General features: G+C 52.1%; 2 protein-coding genes across 5 annotated transcripts; one reads left to right on the forward strand and one right to left on the reverse strand.

The window, feature by feature from the left end:
* The first annotated feature begins 14 nt into the window (after nt 1-14).
* MBLAC1 (metallo-beta-lactamase domain containing 1) lies at nt 15-5,677 on the forward strand. The gene has a single exon (XM_059414507.1). It carries the CDS (start codon nt 513-515, stop codon nt 1,263-1,265), a length of 753 nt encoding a protein of 250 aa, XP_059270490.1. The 5' UTR covers nt 15-512; the 3' UTR covers nt 1,266-5,677.
* On the reverse strand, nt 2,813-16,735 carry LOC132026533 (paired immunoglobulin-like type 2 receptor alpha). 4 transcript variants are annotated; one of them, XM_059414511.1, is made up of 4 exons: nt 16,494-16,735; nt 15,779-16,165; nt 9,199-9,396; nt 2,813-2,898 (listed from the first exon to the last, which is right to left on the reverse strand). In XM_059414511.1, exons 1-4 carry the CDS (start codon nt 16,546-16,548, stop codon nt 2,831-2,833), a joined length of 708 nt encoding a protein of 235 aa, XP_059270494.1. In that variant the 5' UTR covers nt 16,549-16,735; the 3' UTR covers nt 2,813-2,830. The 4 variants fall into 4 exon arrangements, with proteins under 4 accessions (XP_059270494.1, XP_059270496.1, XP_059270492.1 ...); XM_059414513.1 differs by lacking the exon at nt 2,813-2,898 and adding an exon at nt 5,523-5,957; XM_059414509.1 differs by lacking the exon at nt 2,813-2,898 and adding an exon at nt 6,326-6,988.
* Between the last annotated feature and the right edge of the window lie 1,833 nt (nt 16,736-18,568).

Raw genomic sequence — 18,568 nt, forward strand, 5'->3', positions numbered from 1 at the left:
GCGGGGCCGTGCCACGCTCTCGGCGCGCGCGGGGGAATGCACCGGAATTAGGAAACCGCGTCCGGCAGCGCGTCTCGGCCACCGTACTCGGGGTTTACGGGAGCTCGCAGAGGACAAAATTTCGCGCGCTTTTCCGGGGGCCGGTCTAACCTGGCAGGGAGGGAAGAATTAGGAGACGCGGTGAAACTAGGTCCAAGGCGGGAAGCGCCTCGGTTAGATTGAGGGAAATAAAGAGGATGTCCTTTGGGGGATGATGGGTGAGGACCTACCACAAGAGAAGCGCGGCGACGGCCGAAAACAGAGCGACTGGCGGGGTTCACGCTAAGGGCAGCTTGGGCGATGCCATCTACGGATAGGGGGTTAGGGCGATACCATCTTGAGGGAGTTAGGGGGTGGCAAGGAACAGCCTTGGAAAGGGCTACTTGGAGGAGGCGGGGCGCACGTGGGAACCCAAAGGGACCGGGCAGTCGCCCACATCCGCACTTCCCTTCCCCAGCCGTCCCGATCCTGCCATGAGCGCTGCGGTGCGGACCGAGCCGCTGCGCGGGGAGCCGCCTCTGCTGGTGCGCGGGGACCCCTACTCGGTGGTGGTCCTGCTTCAGGGCTACGCGGAGCCGGAGGGGGTCGACGAAGCGGTACGCGCCGACGGCTCCGTGACGCTTGTGCTGCCTCAGGCCTGGGGCTCAGCCACCGGCCACCAAGAGTCCCCGCCCCACAGCGGCGGGGCGAAGACCGCCCTGGAAGAGGCGGCCCGTGGCCCCATCCTCGTGGACACTGGGGGCCCCTGGGCTCGGGAGGCGCTCCTGGGGGCCCTGGCGGGGCAGGGCGTGGCCCCTGGAGACGTGACGCTGGTGGTGGGCACCCACGGACACTCGGATCACATCGGGAACCTGGGGCTTTTTCCTGGGGCGGCTCTGCTGGTCTCGCACGACTTCTGCCTCCCCGGAGGCCGCTACCTCCCCCACGGGCTAGGCGAGGAGCGGCCCCTGCAGCTGGGCCCCGGGCTCGAGGTGTGGGCCACGCCGGGCCATGGGGGCCAGCGGGACGTGAGCGTGGTGGTGGCGGGCACGGCCCTGGGCACCGTGGTGGTGGCAGGCGACGTGTTTGAACGCAGCGGAGACGAAGACTCATGGCAAGCTCTGAGCGAAGACCCGGTGGCCCAGGAGCGGAGCCGGAAGAGGGTCCTAGGTACTGCGGACGTAGTCGTGCCTGGTCACGGAGCCCCCTTTAGGGTGGTCAGAGAAGCCCCTCAGCCAAGGAACTGATGTCCAGAAGACCAGAGGTCAGTGTGATCGCTTCCAGCCCCCTTGCAAGAGGCCGGTTTTCCAGCGAGGACAGTCATCTCTATCACTGGTTCTGCAACCAAAACTAGGACCAAAGACTGGCTCAGCCGTGTGCCACCCCTTGGGGTCCCCTGTAAAGTAGGAGAATGTTCTTGGGAGGGTCGTCCAAAATAAAAATAGGCAACTGCATGGAAAATCATAAAGCCCTAAGGTAAATGCGAATCCTTAATGGAGATAATCCTGCAAATTTGGTAATTAGCAACCGCAACAGAGGGGCACTTGGGCCAATTGCTTATTTCTCACAAGATGCAGGCTTGCTGAGAGAAGGTGCAGGACACAGAAGTAACACCTTAGTCACCTGCCTTTGATCCATCTGTTCATTGGAGGAATGGTTCAAGCACTGCCCTAGGTCGTGGGGATGCGACAGTGAGTAAGCTAGACAAACTCCCTGTTCCTTAATAGTAAACCAGATAATTATAGATTGTGTTTAGTGATATGAAAGAAAAGGAGAACAAGACTGTGGTAGAGTGCCTGGCTGGGAAGATGGCTTCTTTTATTGAAGGTGGTCAGGAAAAGCCTATGAGGAGACGATTTTTAATCAGGGAGCTGAATGGGAAGAAAGCCAGCCATATGAGGGTCTGGCAGATGTGCCTTCCAGGCACAGGAACAGCAGGTATAAAGGTCCTGAGGCAGGACGACTTGACTTGCTTGAGCAGGAAGAAGAGCATGGGGTTGGACGGCAGAGAGTGACAACAAATGATGTAGGGTTCGGCCGGGCCATCACGGACCACAGTTAGGGCTTTGGATTTATACTGAGATATAAATTTGGCTTTGGCTTTTGAGCAGGCTAATGAAGGTCTCATTTAAAGTAACTACTCTTAAAAAAAAAGTAACTACTCTTGTTCTGAGTAGAGAAGTGGTCAGAGTAGGACGAAAATAGAATAGGCTGGACTGGTTAAGAAACTACTGTGGCCTCTCAGGCCAGAGAAGTCAGTAACACCCGCTTTTATCCTAGAATTCCTATTATGACTCTGGTCCTCTTCACAACTGTGTCCCAGGCCCTCCATCCACACAGTCGCAGGACCCACAGAAGCACTCAGATGGGGCAGATGAAGAGGAGGAGCAAATCCTCCTTGTGGCAGATGAACCACCCTGGGTGGGGGGTGCCACGGGGCAGGGCCTGATTGGGGGTTATTTCCCTGGTGTCCAGAAAGGCCAGGTGGAGGTCCCCAGATGCAGCACAGAGGGGCCGGTTCACCTAGAGGGGAAACCAGAAGCTGCCCCACACACAGACTTGGAGTCGGTGTTGGCCAATTTGATGACCACAGAGTTCAGGGTTCCCAGGCCAACAGTTCAGCCACAGCTTGTCCAGATCCCTGCCAGTCACCAGGTAAAGACAGATGGAGTGAAGGTGGCGATGTAGCGGACCCAGCCTCAGAACTACCATGCCGTGGGGGCCCTTGGGCAGCTCTTCTAGCTTCTGGGCCACGCAGTGCCAGGAGGCTACTGGTGTGTGGAAGAGAGTACGGGCTCCAGCTGTGGGCCCATCAGTGCAGCACTGTGGCCTTCAGGGACCCCGGCTGATATGTGGAGTGCAGCTCCAACACCTTCAGGGCTGTAGGAAGGATGGAAAAGGGGCAGATGGGGGTTATGTAGAACAATGCACTTTCAACGCATACAAGTAAAAACTCCAGTCCTGACTTTCTTTTTCCAGAACATGCACCTCTTCCCATGACTCAGGTCTGGTCATGTAGAGAGCAACACATCTCTATGGCCACACTGATTGTTTCCAGGATGGACAGGTCACCTAAGCTAGTTGAGGCGTGGCCATCTGAGGGGTTTTGCTGGAGTTAGTGGAAAAAAGTAGTTCTTCCCTGAAAGACCGACGTGGGAAAGTTATGGAACTGTTGAATCCCTATAGTTACATATATCATGATGTGTACACCTGAAACTAATACTCCACTGTTAGCTAACTGGAATTTAAATAAAAACGTAGGGGCGCCTGGGTGGCTCAGTGGGTTAAGCTTCTGCCTTCGGCTCAGGTCATGATTCGTGGGTCCTGGGATCAAGCCCCGCATTGGGCTCTCTGCTCAGCAGGGAGCCTCCTCCCCCCACCCCCCGCCTCTGCCTGCCTCTCTGCCTACTTGTGATCCCTCTCTCTGTCAAATAAATACATAAAATCTTTTTTTTTTAAATTAAAAAAATAAAAACTTAAAAAACTGACATGAGAAAATAGGTCATATGCCACCTTGTAGGAAGAGCCCATGGGCCCTGAGACCCAGTGGAGGCCGAGGATGAAGCTGAACAGTAGGGGGCAGAAGTGAGCAGTTCAGAGAAAAAGATCCGGAGAGAGAGTAGCTAGAGCTCTGAAAGCCAGACCAACCCCAGCATTCTTCGGTCACCTGGGCTAATCCCCTCCTTTGCTGCCTGAGCTGCTTTCTGTTTCAGTCACAGCAAGAGGATACAAACACTTGTGGAAATGACCCATTAGAGAGGCCGAAGGAACTGTGGGAAGGCAGCCTTGGAGGGTGAGGCCCAGGGTGATGATCCTCTTAGACGTTTTTCCCAGCTTCCCTTTTGTGTAAACTCTTGGGAAAACTTGACCCCTATGGTTAGATGCTTCTACTCACAGATATTCAGGGGCTCCACCTTGCCTGCAGAATAACCCAAACTTCCTCTCCCAACCTAAAACCAACTCTGCTCTAGCTGGGCTGGGTCTGCCTGCCTGTGTCACCGCCTTCTGCCTTCTCCTGCAGGCCTCTGATCCCGCTCTCTGTCCGGCTTCCTTCCTCTCCTGTACCATCCCAACCATCCAGGCTCAACTCAGCTCATCCCCTACAGGAAAATGCCCTCTGAATTTTCCATCCATACTTTAAACTCTTGTAACGCATTCCCTTTATTATTCACGTAGCAGTAGATATGCTGGTGTTGGTTCTTTTCTTGCCTAACGTCCTTTCCCGACTGTGTCCCTTGAGAGCAGAAACTGAGAAAAATGTTTCTCTGAATGCTCCAGAACTTGGTGTTTTCTCTGTAAACACCACGTGATAAACACTGCTCATTTCCTCACTTCTCTGGGCATCTGTTCCCTGTGGCCCAGCTCTGAATCCTTGCCCAGGACTTCAGTGTCTGACCCTGCCCAGCCTCCGGAGAAGCTCCAGTATCTTGTCCGCTCTGCAAACACGGGGGCACCACTCAAAGTCCTCCCCGATCCTGTCCTCCTACGGGAAGCTCCAGGTGTCTTGCCAGGGGGCTTTGGAGCAGGGATCCCAGGGTGGGATGAGAGTTATGGGTCAAAGCTGTAGGAGGGAGAAAAAATAATCGGGCTAAAAAACAAGAAGTTCCCCAAAGCAAGCAAGCAGCTTGTCTGAGCCTGACCCCACCAGCTCATCCCTGGGGCCTGTCCCATGGTGGGGGGAGGGGAGGGGAGAAGAAGGGCCCAGACCCGAGGAGCCATAGCCTCAGGAGGCTGGATGTGACCCGCTGACGATGACGCCTCCAGTGACCTGGACCTGGAGCAGTTCCTGGAAGATGTTGGGACAGAGCCAGAGCAGCTGGAGGAGCCCTGGTGTGGAGATGCCGCGGGGGACTTCACCTTGGCTTTCTTCGAGGAATAGCTGTGTGCACCTGGCTCCCTGCGGCTCTCTCGCCCTTTCCCTGCCGGCAGCAGGGGGCGCCCCTCAGAGGGTCCCTGAAAAGCTGCTGAGTGTGCGCTTGGTGACAGGCTACAGGTCAACTGGCCGAAGTCCTAGCTGTGCAGTTCCCGTGTTAATAGAACAGGTTACAGCTCTCCGCAGCTGGTCTCTAACCCCGTGCTTCCCTTCGGCTTCCCTCCCTCCCCTCCGCTCCCAGGACACGTCCCTGTGTCTGTGGGAGGCTGGCACAGTCTGAGGGATCGGGGAAGGCCGGGACACCTGAGTCCTGGGAGAAGGCCGTCGTCGGGGAGGGCAGGTCTGGGTTCAGACCAGGCTCAGCCACTTACTAGGCGCGTGGCCTGGAGAAAAGCGCTAACCCCTGTGGTCCTGTTCCCGGTTCGGGTGAGCGCATCCAGCCCGGGCACAGCGTGTTGGAGGTGCCTAAATGAGGTGGTGCACTTGGCAAGTGCGTGCTCGTTCTGATCGGAGGGGAAGGGGAATGGGCAGAGGAGGGGCAGCCCCTGGCTTCTGGGCTGGCTACCAGGGTCTGGGTTTATTGTGTCCCGCCCCGAGGCAGTCACCCAACTCCAGTACTAGGGGAGGGATCTGGGGTGTGACCTTTTATTATAATTCATTCGTGGTGAGAAGGAGAAGACAGAAATGGAAGGAGCCATCAGTTTTCTCCTTAGATGCCTTCGGGCAAATACCACCAGCCCTGTGACTCTCTGGGCAAGGGCTGGGAAGGTGGAGAAGGGGTTGGAGCAGATGGCTCTATCTCTCTGTGGTCCTTGGAGGCCTTCCACACCCACTGGCTTCTGAGTCTGCCCGTCTGGCCGGGGTCATTATCAGAGGCTGTGACCCGCTGGGCAGCTCAGTCTAAGGCATCATCCTCCAGTCCCACTCGTCAGGCCTTTACGAGAGAATATAGGGTCTCCTCCTGCGGGGCCTCCTTGGGAGGGAGGTGGGGAGGTGCTGCCCGTGACGAGGAGCTGGGGAGGGTGAGGGAGGCATAGAGGCTGGGGTTGTCGCCCTGGGCTTCATCCTGGCGAGAAGGAAGGAGAAGGGGGTGAGACCGTGGACGGGGAGGGGCAGCTGTTTCTCTCCTGCCTTGTGAGCCTCATGGTTGGGACCTGGGTCTGAGCTGCGGCCCGTTCCTCTCCACCCTCCGCCCCCGAACCCCGCCAGTCTCCCCACCAGCCCCTTCCTTCCTCATCATCCAGAGTCTCTCTGGGGCGTTTCCCAAGAATTGGCCCCTGCATCACAGACATGCCCTCCACCACCCAACACCATCTAGGAGGTCCCACCATCCTCGGAGACAACCCTCTGGACACAGGGGACTCCTACTCCAAGACCCTCTATCCCACCATACCCCTTTTTTTTTTAATCCCTGGGACTGAGAACTCCGCAATATTAAACACCAGCATCATTTTTCTTTTATTAAACACCAGCATCAACTTTCTTTCCTTCCAGCTTTCTCCTGTTATCATCCTGCTGGCTATGCCTGCGCTTTGACCCCGTGAACTCTTGTCCCTTAACAATCCACTTTCTTTCCGGCTGTCCAAGCTCCCTGCTGACCCTCTCCTCTGCATTCCCCCTCTCACGAGCACCTTGACCTCTCCTGTTCCCCTGTCCTTAGGCCACACTTAGCTGACACATCTCTAATTCCGGATGAGGCCTATGACAGCGGACGCTCTTTGCTTACCCAATTTCCATTGATTTCTTTCTACTCAGTTACAGAACCTTGGTTTTATTTGGGGTGGCAGCGTGCTCCCCTACTGACAGATGTGGGGAATATGACTGCATCCTCGCCAATATGATTCAAGGGGAAGTTGTGGATACGATTTTCAGGAAGACTGAGTAAAGGACAAACTGCCGCAGCATGGTCTTTTTGTCCTTTCTTCCTTCCTCCTGTTTCCTGCCTGGATTCAGAAATGATGGCTGGACTCCAAGCAGCCATCTTGGATCACGAGGCAACCTTCAGGACAGAAGCCAGTAGCTAGGACAGTGAGCAGGAAGTTAGAAGCCTGAGTGCCCGAGGACAGCAGCCTCTGCCATCCGCCTTCTCATCCTTTTCTGTGAGGGGAAACAAGGAACTCTGTCTTAGGTAAGCCCTGGTACTTTTCATCTGCGGTGCCAGCAGGGGAACATAACTTCTAACCAACATGTTCTAGAAGTTTCTACACCTGCATGGGGGAGACATGATCATGCACAGTGATGCTTTTACAGAGCTCTGGCTTCTCATCTGGGTGGAATCCTGAAATACCATCTTCTGTTCCCTCAGTGACTGTCACAGCTCTTCCTCTCCGACCCTCAGCCTCACTCTAGAGACAGCCATTGTGACTTTTCCTCTGCAGAATGAAGAACAATTTGTATATGTTGAGTTTGTCAACATTTTTCTTCATGGCTTTTAGGTTTTACGTCATACTTAGGGAGGCCATCTCCACTGCATGGACATGAGATGGTCTCACGTGCTCTCCTCGAGTACTGGGGTTATTTTTCCCCTCATTTAACTCTTTGGTTGATCTCGGTGGAAGTTATTTTGGTGTGAGTTATGAGATAATATTATTTTCCCCAGATGGCCGCTCACTCGTTCCAGCACCATGTACTGAATGACTCATCCTTCCCCATTGATTAGAAATGCTGCTGATTAACCTATTAAATTCTGAATATATTTTGATCTGTTTCATCCTGCCTATTTTGGGGCTTTTCTCTTCTTGGATACTGGTTTATCTGTGTTTCCATAGGACTGGATTGAATCATTTCAATCATTACAGCTTAAAACTGCAGGTGCTAATGCTCATATGGTCCTTAATGTGTGCCGGGATCTAGTCGCGATGCGTTACATGTGATTGTCATGACAACCCCGGGAGAAGTGTAATTACTCTTCTCGTTTCACTGACGGGTGAGCTGGGGCAGAGAGTAATGGTACCATTGCACCGGTGTTTCTGCAGCCAGGACCTGACTGCAGCTGTCCGGACTCTGTGCTCCTCACTCTGTGCTTTAGTATCTCCCGCAGCTCACCTCCTCTCGCTGGAAGTTTTCTTCAGAGGAATTTCAGATCAATACTGGAGGCTGGTGGGGTATAAATGATGAATGCCTCTAGCCCTGTCCTCTTGAGCTATAGATGCAGACACCCACACTGCTCAGGGACATCTCTCCGCGGAGGCCACACAGGCACCTCTCCAACATACCCCAGACTAAGGAACCATCGTCCTCCCCCTAACATGGTCTTGACCTCCGTGTTCTCTAATTTGCTTGGTGGTTTCCCCAGGACTCTTTCACCCGAGTTCTTCCCACTCCCTCACCTCTACGCCAGCCCAGTCCCTAAGTCTTACTGGTTTTCCTTCCTTTTTTCTTTCTCTCTCTTTTTTAAAAACTGTTTTCCTTCTTAAACTGTTCCAGGATCTGGCTCTTTCCCTCCACCCACTGCCACTGCATTAGACTGGCCCCGCCTCTGGCCCCTCCAGCACAGACTGATGGATCCGGAAGGCAGAGCTGAGGTGGCCACTTCCCTGCTTCACGTTGCCTCTGGGATCAGAGGCTCTTGTGAGTCATTTACAAGGTTCTCTTCTCCCATTGCCAGCCTCCTCCACAGCACTGAGGTACCTACAGTTTCTTCACTGACTTCCTGCCCCTGTATGGATAGTGACCTTTTCACCACCCTCACATTGTACAGGGTCACTTCCTATGGGAAGTCCGCCTTGATTCCCCTCCTTTCTCCAGACCTACACAGCTCTTTGCAAGTGAGGCAAAGAGCTCTCCTGCCTCCAGCTCTGAGCTCCTGGAAAGCAGGACTTATGCTTTATTTACATTTGTTATCTCCAGTCACCCTGCTCCAGGGCGTGGAGCACTGGTTCTCAAACTTGATACACGCACAAAAACACTTGACTTTAAAAATGCAGATTCCAGGGCACCTGGGTGGCTCAGTGGTTCAAGGCCTCTGCCTTCAGCTGGGGTTATGATCCTGGGGTCCTGGGATGGAGCATGGAATTGGGCTCTTGGCTCAGCGGGGAGCCTGCTTCCCCCTCTCTCTCTGCCTGCTGCTCTGCCTACTGGTGATCTCTATCAAATCAATAAATAAAATCTTTAAAAATAAATAAATAAATCCTATTAAAAACATAAAATTAAAAATACTAAAAATGCAAATTCCCAAGCCCAGACCTCGAGCCCAGCAGGGAGCTGCATTTTTCAAAGTAGAATGACCTGGGGTTATTCTGATGCAGGTGGTTCTGAGAAACACTCAGTAGGGAAGTTTGGTGGGACCATGGCCCTGAACCACTTACCTTTGCTCCTCTTCCATCTGAGGTAGAGTATCAGTCCCAAAATTGCAATTTTGAGCCCAATGTCAGCCAGTGTAACTATGACCATAGGTCCTACACCCATTGAAGGTGCTGAGCTCCAGTTGCCTTCCAAGACACCACTGGTGGGGGCAGTGGTCATGGGGGCAGCGGTCGTGGGGGCCGTGGTGGTCATCTCGAGAGCTGAAAAGACATGAGAATTTAGCAGATTCTCCCCTGGAGGACTGGAGGTTTCTGGGTGAAACCATCATATCTTGTTCCCTACTTTGGGGAACACTGGGGGTGGGGACCACTCTCTGAAGCTCTCACACAGGGAGCAGGTAATGAATCCACATCACCCAGCATAGATGCTGATTGTACCTCCCATCAGTGGTGTGACCTCAGAACCTCATTTCATAGCCAACAAATAGGGATCCCTAAACTCTAGCCTCAGGCACAGCAGAGGTAATCCTCAGGGCTGGGAGATTCCCAGAAGGCCAAGACCCCATGTCCTTGTCCCCTTGGAGGCCAATGTACAGAAGCCACGCTGACTAGAGCCTGGGAGAAAGTACTTATCTGCTACTGGGCTGGGAGAAAGTGCTTGTCAGCTACTGGGCTGTAGGATCTGTTAGGATTTCTGGATCCTTTGGGGTTTCCATCAGAGAGATTTCCCAGAGAAGAATCTCCTGATTTCTTGCCCCTCATGGGATGGGGGACACCAGCTGGGTTGCCTGAGAACTGGGAGGCATCTAAGGGGGCTGGGTGTTTAGGGTCTCATCAGTTCACCAAATCTCCAGTTTTAAGGACTGATCCCTTGCCCCCAGTATGCCTGGGGTAGTGCCCCCAAAGTCCCTCTGGTCCATCCTTTCTGGAAAGCAAATCTCCAGTCTGCTGGGTGGGTAGGGGACCCAGAGGTTTCCCTGCTTCTTAAATAGATTCTGGCCCAATCCTCCAGCTTTCTGACGCTCTTGCACTCCCACTGTCAGGCGTTCCGGGGCCGCCCTTGCTGAACCGTCAGGGGATTTTGTAGTTAAAAAAGTGCCTTTCTTCCGGGTCTCCCCACTGCTGGTTTAGGGCTAAGCTCCCCTGGTCTCCTAGGCCAGGTAATTAGGCTATGTGTTTCTAGCTTCCCAAATACTGATTTTGACCACATGACTCACATATTTTTTTTGTCCTTGGGCATTTTGTCTTAAAATTCCCTTTGCTAGAAAAGGTCAAACTTTTTAAAAATCCTCTTTGCTAAAAGAGGTCACTCTTTGCAGATGACATGATACAATATGTGGAAAACTCAAAAGACTCCACTCCAAATCTGCTCGAATTTGTACAGGAATTTAGTAGAGTGTCAGGATATAAAATCAATGCACAGAAATCAGTTGCATTTCTTTACACGAACAAGACAGAAGAAAGAGAAACTAAGGAGTCAATCCCATTTACAACTGCACCCCAAACCACAAGATACCTAGGAATAAACCTAACCAAAGAGGCAAAGAATCTGTACTCAGAGAACTATAACGTACTCATGAAAGAAACCGAGGAAGACACAAAGAAATGGAAAAATGTTCCATGCTCATGGGTTGGAAGAACAAACACTGAAAATGTCTATGCTACCTAGAACAATCCACACATTCAATGCAATCCCTATCAAAATCCCTTCCAGTTTTTTCAAATAAATGTAACAAAGAATCCTAAAATTTATAGGGAATCAGAAAAGACCTTGAATAGCCAAAGGAATATTGAAAAAGAAAGCCAAAGTTGGTGACATCACAATCGCAGACTTCAAGCTCTATTCCAAAGCTGTCATCATCAAGACAGTATGGTACTGGCACAAAAACAGACACGTAGACCAATGGAACAGAATAGAGAGCCCAGAAATGGACGCTCAACTAATCTTCGACAAAGCAGGAGAGAATGAGCCTCCTCAACAAATGGTGTTGGGAAAATTGGACAGCCAGATGCAGAAAAATGAAATTGGACCATTTCCTTACACCACACATGAAAATAGACTCAAAATGGATGAAGGACCTCTATGTGAGAAAGAAATCCATCAAAACACTTGAGGAGAACACAGGCAGCAACCTCCTCAACCTCAGCAGCAGCAACTTCTTCCTAGGAACATTGCCAAAGACAAGGGAAGCAAGGGCACAAAGGAACTATTGGCACTTCATCCAGATCAAAAGCTTTTGCACAGCAAAGGAAACAGTTAACAAAACCAAAAGACAACTGACAGAATGGGAGAAGACATTTGCAAATGACCTATCCGATAAAGGGCTAGTATCCAAAATCTATAAAGAGCTTAGCAAACTCAACACCCAAAGAACAAATAATGCAATCAAGAAATGGACAGACGACTTGAACAGACATTTCTGCAAAGAAGACATCCAGATGGCCAACAGACCCATGAAAAAGTGCTCCACGTCCCTCGGCATCAGGGAAATACAAATCAAAACCACAATGAGATACCGCCTCACACCAGTCAGAATGGCTAAAATTAACAAGTCAGGAAATGACAGATGCTGGCGAGCATGTGGAGAAAGGGGAACCCTCCTACACTGTTGGTGGGAATGCAAGCTGGTGCAGCCACTCTGGAAAACAGCACGGAGTTTCCTCCAAAAGTTGAAAATAGAGCTACCCTACGACCCAGCAGTTGCACTACTGCGTATTCACCCTAAAGATACAAGCGTAGTGATCCAAAGGGGTATGTGCGCCCGAATGTTTATAGCAGCAATGTCCATGATAGCCAAACTACGGAAAGAACCTAGATGTCCATCAACAGATGAATGGATAAAGAAAAGGTGGTATATATGTACAATGGAATACTATGCAGCCATCAAAAGAAATGAAATCTTGCCATTGCGACATCGTGGATGGACCTAGAGGTATCATGCTTAGCGAAATAAGTCAATCGGAGAAAGACAATTATCATGTGATCTCCCTGATATGAAGATGTGGAGATGCAACGTGGGAGCTTGGGGGGTTGGAAAAGAATAAATGAAAAAAGATGGGATAGGGAGGGAGACAAACCATAAGAGACTCTTCTCAAAACAAAATGAGGGGGGCTGGGGGAAGGGGGGTAGAGAGAGGGTGGTGGGGTTATGGACATTGGGGAGGGTATATGCTATGGTGAGTGCTTTGAAGTATGTAAACCTGGCCATTCACAGACCTGTACCCGTGGGGCTAATAATACATTATATGTTTATTAAAAAATAAAAATTAAAAAAAAATTCCCTTTGCTGTCATTTCAGTAGAGTTTGGTAGGAAGGAAAGGTAAACATGCATATCACCCAGCATTTGGCCTGAATTTATGTAATGTTTTCTAGTGAAAATTATAGAAAATGAACATTCAAAAAATAATGTTGCATATTAGTTAAAAAAAAAATAGAGGATTTAGAGGAAAGCGTCTTGTGAGATATTTACATGGTCCGTGGAAGAACACTGCTGAGGTTCCTGAGGGATATAAAATAGCGGCCATTCTGGTCGGAGGATTGGACTCACACTGATTTCCGTTTCTATCAATTGCCTTATAGTTTTAATGCAAGTCTGGTTTTAAAAATGTCTCTAAGTGTTTTCTTCAGAACTTGGTGAGCTTATTCTAATATTCATGTGACACAACAGACCAAAACAATAGTGAGGTTTTTAGGGAAGTAATGTGGTTCTGCTGGACATACACTTAGCAGCCACTGAACTGTGACATAGTGCCAGCCACAATCCCTAGAACAGTGCAGTAGCGACAAGGGAAAAGACAGGGAAATGGCCATTGACAGACCAGAAGTGGGTGCTCTCCTACAAAAAGGCCAGGCCTATGAGTCAATGGAGAAGAGAAAAAAAGATTCCATAAAGCTAGCTGGGACGATTGATTTGTTTCTCGCTATGAAGATCAATGTAGTTCTTGAGCTCACACCATATAGCAAAAGAAATCCTCACTAGATCAGTGAGTTTTCCTGCCAAAAGAAAGCATACAAAAATCAGAAGAAAATAAAGTATTTTCAGCTCCTAGTGGAATACCGGTTTTTGGCCTAAGACATAAAAAGGAATTTACAGAGGAGAATACAGTGAGATTTGGATACAAAAAGAAAACATCTGTATGTAAAAAGCATGGTTAAGCCAAGCACAGACTTCTCAGTTCTATTTGCTGCCAATTTCTCTTAGGGGGATGTTTTTGTGTGGTGATAGTCCACTTAGGTAAAGACTTCTCTTTTTATTACTTCCATGTATTTTAAAAAATTATGAGCATGAATATCCAATTAATTGTACTAACTGAAAAAAATAATTTATTGATGAAAAACTCATAGCGAATGTGACTGAAACTGAGAAATGAGAAGAGTTAGGAGAATTAAGGAAGGAAGAGGAGGAGGGTCTGAGAAGAGCCCAAATCTCCCCAAAATGGCCACTTAAGGGAAGATGCAGGAAGTGCCCAAAATATAAACCCAAGGCTGTCTGGCCTAATTCAGTCGTGAGCCATTTTCTGTTTGCTCTAAAACCAGCACAGTGGTCCTGTGGGGCAGTGGGTACCAGGGCTGGGGACACAGACAGTGTCCTTCCCGCCAGGAGCAGTGATGTATAGTTTGGAACTGATGAGGGAGCACGAGGCTGGCTGAAGACAAAGCAAAAGCTGGCGCCTTGTACCCCCCCCTCCATCGGCTCCCCCTCAGTCCTATGTGTAGCATCCCTCAGGCAGCCCTGACTGCCATGAACAATAAGCAAATAGTCAACTTGCAGAGCTCACAATCCTGCTAGACAGGAGTCTCCCTTGGCTTACAAATGTCCTAAATCTCACTAACAAAGACGATAGCTAGCAGGACTGTGACATCCCACCAAAAAGTCTCCCAACTGTCTTAATGTTAATGGCTGGTCTAAAGACAACATTGATCAAGCTGCAAGGGCAAGGCCTCCGGTAGGCCTCTGACATCCTGGCACCTTGTAGGCCCTCTTTAGCATGAAAAAACTCCGTTGAAACCCCCCTTCCCCTCCCCTTCCCCCAACCACAGGGTACAGAACCTGCCACCCCTCACAACCCCGGGGCAGCAGCTCTTCCTGCCCACGGGTCCTGTCCCCGTGCTTTAATAAACCACCATTTTGCACCAAAGATGTCTCAAGAATTCTTTCTTGGTCATCGGCTCCGGACCTCAGCCCACCGAACCTCACCTAGGTTCTAGAACTTCATCAGAACTGCTAGCGCGAGGGGCGCCTGGGTGGCTCAGTGGGTTAAGCCGCTGCCTTCGGCTCAGGTCATGATCTCAGGGTCCTGGGATCGAGTCCCGCATCGGGCTCTCTGCTCAGCAGGGAGCCTGCTTCCCTCTCTCTCTCTCTGCCTGCCTCTCGGTCTACTTGTGATTTCTCTCTGTGGAATAAATAAATAAATAAAAAATAAAATCTTAAAAAAAAAAAAAAACTGCTAGCGCGAGTAGCTGTAAAAAGCAAACCTACGGTTTTTCATTTTTAAGGAAGTCTACAGACAGCGCACCCCCCAGTGCCTGCTCCTGGGAGAGATGCCCTCCCCCCTGCTGTGGGGACAAACGCAGGTTCAAGTTCCCATGGGCTGCCGAGTTACATGGAGGATCTAGTAATGTAGCACATCCATTATTCACGAAAAATAGGTCAAGACAATGATAGCCTCAGGTCAGCTGGTGAGGCTGAGCAGTTACTGGTTAAGAGTGGAGGCTCCGGGGATAAACTGGGTTCCAGTCCCACCTGCACTAAGATGGTGGCTTTGGGGAGGTCCTTAGGCTGTTCGAGCCTCAGTGTCCCTATCTGCGGCAGGAAGACGACAGCAGTACCTGCTGTTACTGTAGGGCCGTGGGGCAGGTTAATCCCGGCGACACATACGAAGCTGTTCACCCCACAGGGCACACTGAGCGGGAGCGGCTGTACTTGTGCGTCTCAACGGCCAGCACGGAGGGGCGCGATCGGAGGGGACAGCGGGGACAGGACAGGCAGAGGCGGGGACCAGGGATGGGACAGCAAGGAGGGTAAGGAGGACGGAGGCAGGGGAAGAGGGAGATGGGGAAGGAGAGGAGGGATGGGGCTGGGCGGGGAGCACTGCCGTCTGGGTTCCGAGGAGCAGAGCAGGAGGAAGTTGGGGGATCGGGAAAACAGGGCATGGGGCGTCGCCGGGGGACCGGGCTCTCGGGTGGGTCATCTCTGGGCACCTGCTGGGTGCGCTGGGCTGGGCCCATGGCTCTGGGGAGACGCAAGACTGGGGCTGGCTGGGGCTGCGCACGTGGACGCATGACAAAGGGAAGGCGGCCCACGTGCTGGATGGATGGGGGCAGGGCAGGGAGAGGCTGGAGCCCCCGCTTAGGGCAGGAAGGGAGGGAAACTGGGCAGCCCAGAAGGTGCTGAGGCTGGGGGCGTGGGGCTGGGTCTGGGGGGAGCCGTGAGGGGGTGGCGGGAGGGCAGCCCGGGCCTGGGGACATGGCGGAGAAAGAGTCAAGTCGGCAGAGGGCTGGGGAGGAGGTGGTGTGGGAGAGGAGTTTGAGTGAAGGGCACCCAGGAAGAGGGGGGCCTGGGCCAGGCCTGGGGGATGCGGGCGCCATGGCCTTTAGGAGCCTCAGGGCGAGCGTGGTGGCTGCGGGGCAGCTGGACTCACCGGGGGTGATGGTGACTTTGGTCCCGTTGAAGGCCTGCCACACCTTCCTGCCGCATCTTAATGTTTCCACTTGGATCCGGCAAAAGTACAAATTCCCATCCTTCTTCTGCAGGTTCCATATCTGCAGGGAGCCAGGCCTCTGACCCTTTGGCAATTCAAGGGAGATCCGGTTCTCGTAGTCCTCATGGATGAAAGGCTGAGTACTGTTGTAGATGACCTCCCCATGGAAGTGTGTCCGTCTCAAGGCTACACTCACTCTGGGATCCGGGGCTAACTCCAAGTCGTGATAGAAGGAGAAAGGGATGCGGACGGAGCCACCCTCGGGGGCTGAGAGGCGGTCTGGTTGCTTGATTCCGTAGTTAGTTGTATCACACTTTGCTGATCTACCTGCAGGAGCGGGGAGAGGAGAGACCTGAAGCCACGGGGAGAGATGAAGACGATAAGCCCAGCCCTTCTGACACCCTCCCCGACGGGCAGTAGTGGGACAGATGGTAGGACTGGCTCCCTGGCCTGGGTGTTCCCCTCGCCCGGCATGGGGTAGGGAGGAGGGTGAAGGGTTGGGGCTGACCAGCACTATGGGACCAGCCCGTCGCTTGCTGGGGCTGGGAGGCCTGGCCAGCTCCCCCAGCAGACCCCCTGTCCAGCTGCACAGCCATAGCCCTTGCTGGGGACTTGCTGGGCCTCGGGACAGAGCCAGGGTGTCCCGGACACTCACCGGCCTGCAGACGTGACGGCAGCAGCAGCAGAGACAGCAGCAGGAACAGACCCATTGTCTCACTCTCCTCCCTGGGGAGGAGATTTCAGCAGCTCTGTCAAAGCCAGAGGGAGGCCCTAGGAGGTGCCTCCTTGGGGAGTCAGGAGACACCCAGAGAGTGAGGATCAGGCCCCTTCAGAAGAGCAAGGGAAGGTGCGAGCCTTCCCCAAACTCACCCGTCTCCAGAGTGACCAGCACTTCCTTTATCAATCTGGTTTCTTCTTTTCTTATATTGCAAAAGTGCTTCCTTGTGGTCAGAGCACAGAGAGCCATGAGGCCCCAGCCTCTATCTTCCTGCAGAGGGCCATGTTTCTTACCTTGGCCATGTGTGGCCTCTCCTCTTCTGCCTCCGCTCCTGGCCACTGCCAGCACCTCTACATCTCCTTAGGAGTCCGTCTTAACTGTTCCTGGCAGGGAAGGGGCGTGAGCAGATTCAGCTCCAGGTCTGCCAGCGAGAGGACAGGCAGCGAGGAGTCTCTGAGAAGAGAGAAGGAGGAGGGAACCACTGGTGTTGAGATGCCCTCGACCTCCAGCCCCAGCACCAGGAACACCCACTTGCTCTTGGTCCCTGTCCTTCCTGGCCTTGGTTCCCCTTCAGCCCCTCCCCTGCTGTCCTGTGCAGAACCCAGGCCTACCAGACCCCTTCCCTGCCCTGATCAGATCCTTTTGGGCAATCTCACACCCTCCCTTTGGTTAAGAGGCTGGGTGGGCCTTCTGGAGGCCATTCCTTGACCCCCCAGGATGCAAGACCATATCTGTAGGTCCTTCTGTTCTCTACTCTAGGTGAGGAGACCAAGGCTCAGAGGAGACCTGCCCTAGGTTTTATGAGTCTAAGGTAGGAGGCCCATGACCGATACTCTAGACTTGCTGAGTCCACAGAGCATTCTGCTCCTTCTGGATGCTTCTGTCTGGTTGTCCCACAAAACCTCTGGGCCTCAGCTCCTGAGAGCAGAGTTCTGGAGGGTGACTCTCTGGAGGCTATAGTTTTCTAATGCTCCTCAGGTGATTCCCTCCAGAGCTGGGAGAGTCCTGACTCATCCAAAGCCTTCCTTGACTAGGAGGGATATTAGGCCCAGAGCAACAGAGTCACCCTGGTGACAGTCTCTGGACCACCTGCAAAGGAGCACACTGCCAGCTTGTGCCTGGTGGCAGTTGTGGGTGAGAGCGTTGGGTTGGGACCTTTGCTGACTCACTGGGCAGGTTCTAGGAGGCTCTGCTCCCTCCCTCCCCACGATGAGGTTGGCATTGGCTTACTGCGTAGACGGTGATGGTGGAAGAGCATGATTTCATCACAGGAAGTGGCCTCCTCCTCTGGCAGTGGAAGCAATGAGAGGGACCAGTCATCAGCCTTGAGTAGTGGCTCTACTCATGGAGGGGGTTTCTGAGAGCAGGAGGAGGGCCTGGAGTTCTGATTCATAGATGGGCCGATCCTAAATATAGCTTTTCAGCCCAGAGGGTGATCATATGGGAGGGGTCAGAAGCGGAGAGAGAGAGAGAGAGAGAGAGAGCAAAGGCTATGAGTGGTGGGCCACATTTTGAAAATATCACCTCAGAGCTTCTCCCCAATTCTCCCAAGTTTCTGTTCTCCCCTCCTCACTGGCCACATCTATCACTACCGCAGTCCCTTCTTACTCCAGGGTACCTCACCCTGCTCCTGCTTCCCCCCCCCAGACCAGGAATAAGACAAATATGCCTGGTCTCACTACCTCCATTTATTGTGATGGAGGTTGTAGCCCTTACTGTCTTGCAGTAAGGCAAGACAAAGAGGCAAAAGTGTTCTGTGTTTTCTAGATTTTGTAATTATGTACTTGGCATTCATTCATCCAAGTCAATTTATTAATTAAAAAAAAACTTATCTGCACTCTTGATGCTCTGACACATGAGTCCTTGCTGACTGAGGAGAGATGGCCCCTCCTAGGGCTAGCCTGTTCTTAAAGCAAAGTGCATTCCTAGGGCATTTCTAGTTCCTATGCTAACTAAATAATCCAGGGCCCATCCTCTAAACCACCTCCTTTATCTAACTCTCACACACCAAG

The sequence above is a fragment of the Mustela nigripes genome, chromosome 11, assembly GCF_022355385.1.
Source record: "Mustela nigripes isolate SB6536 chromosome 11, MUSNIG.SB6536, whole genome shotgun sequence".
In the NCBI taxonomy this organism is placed as follows: Eukaryota; Metazoa; Chordata; class Mammalia; order Carnivora; family Mustelidae; genus Mustela; species Mustela nigripes.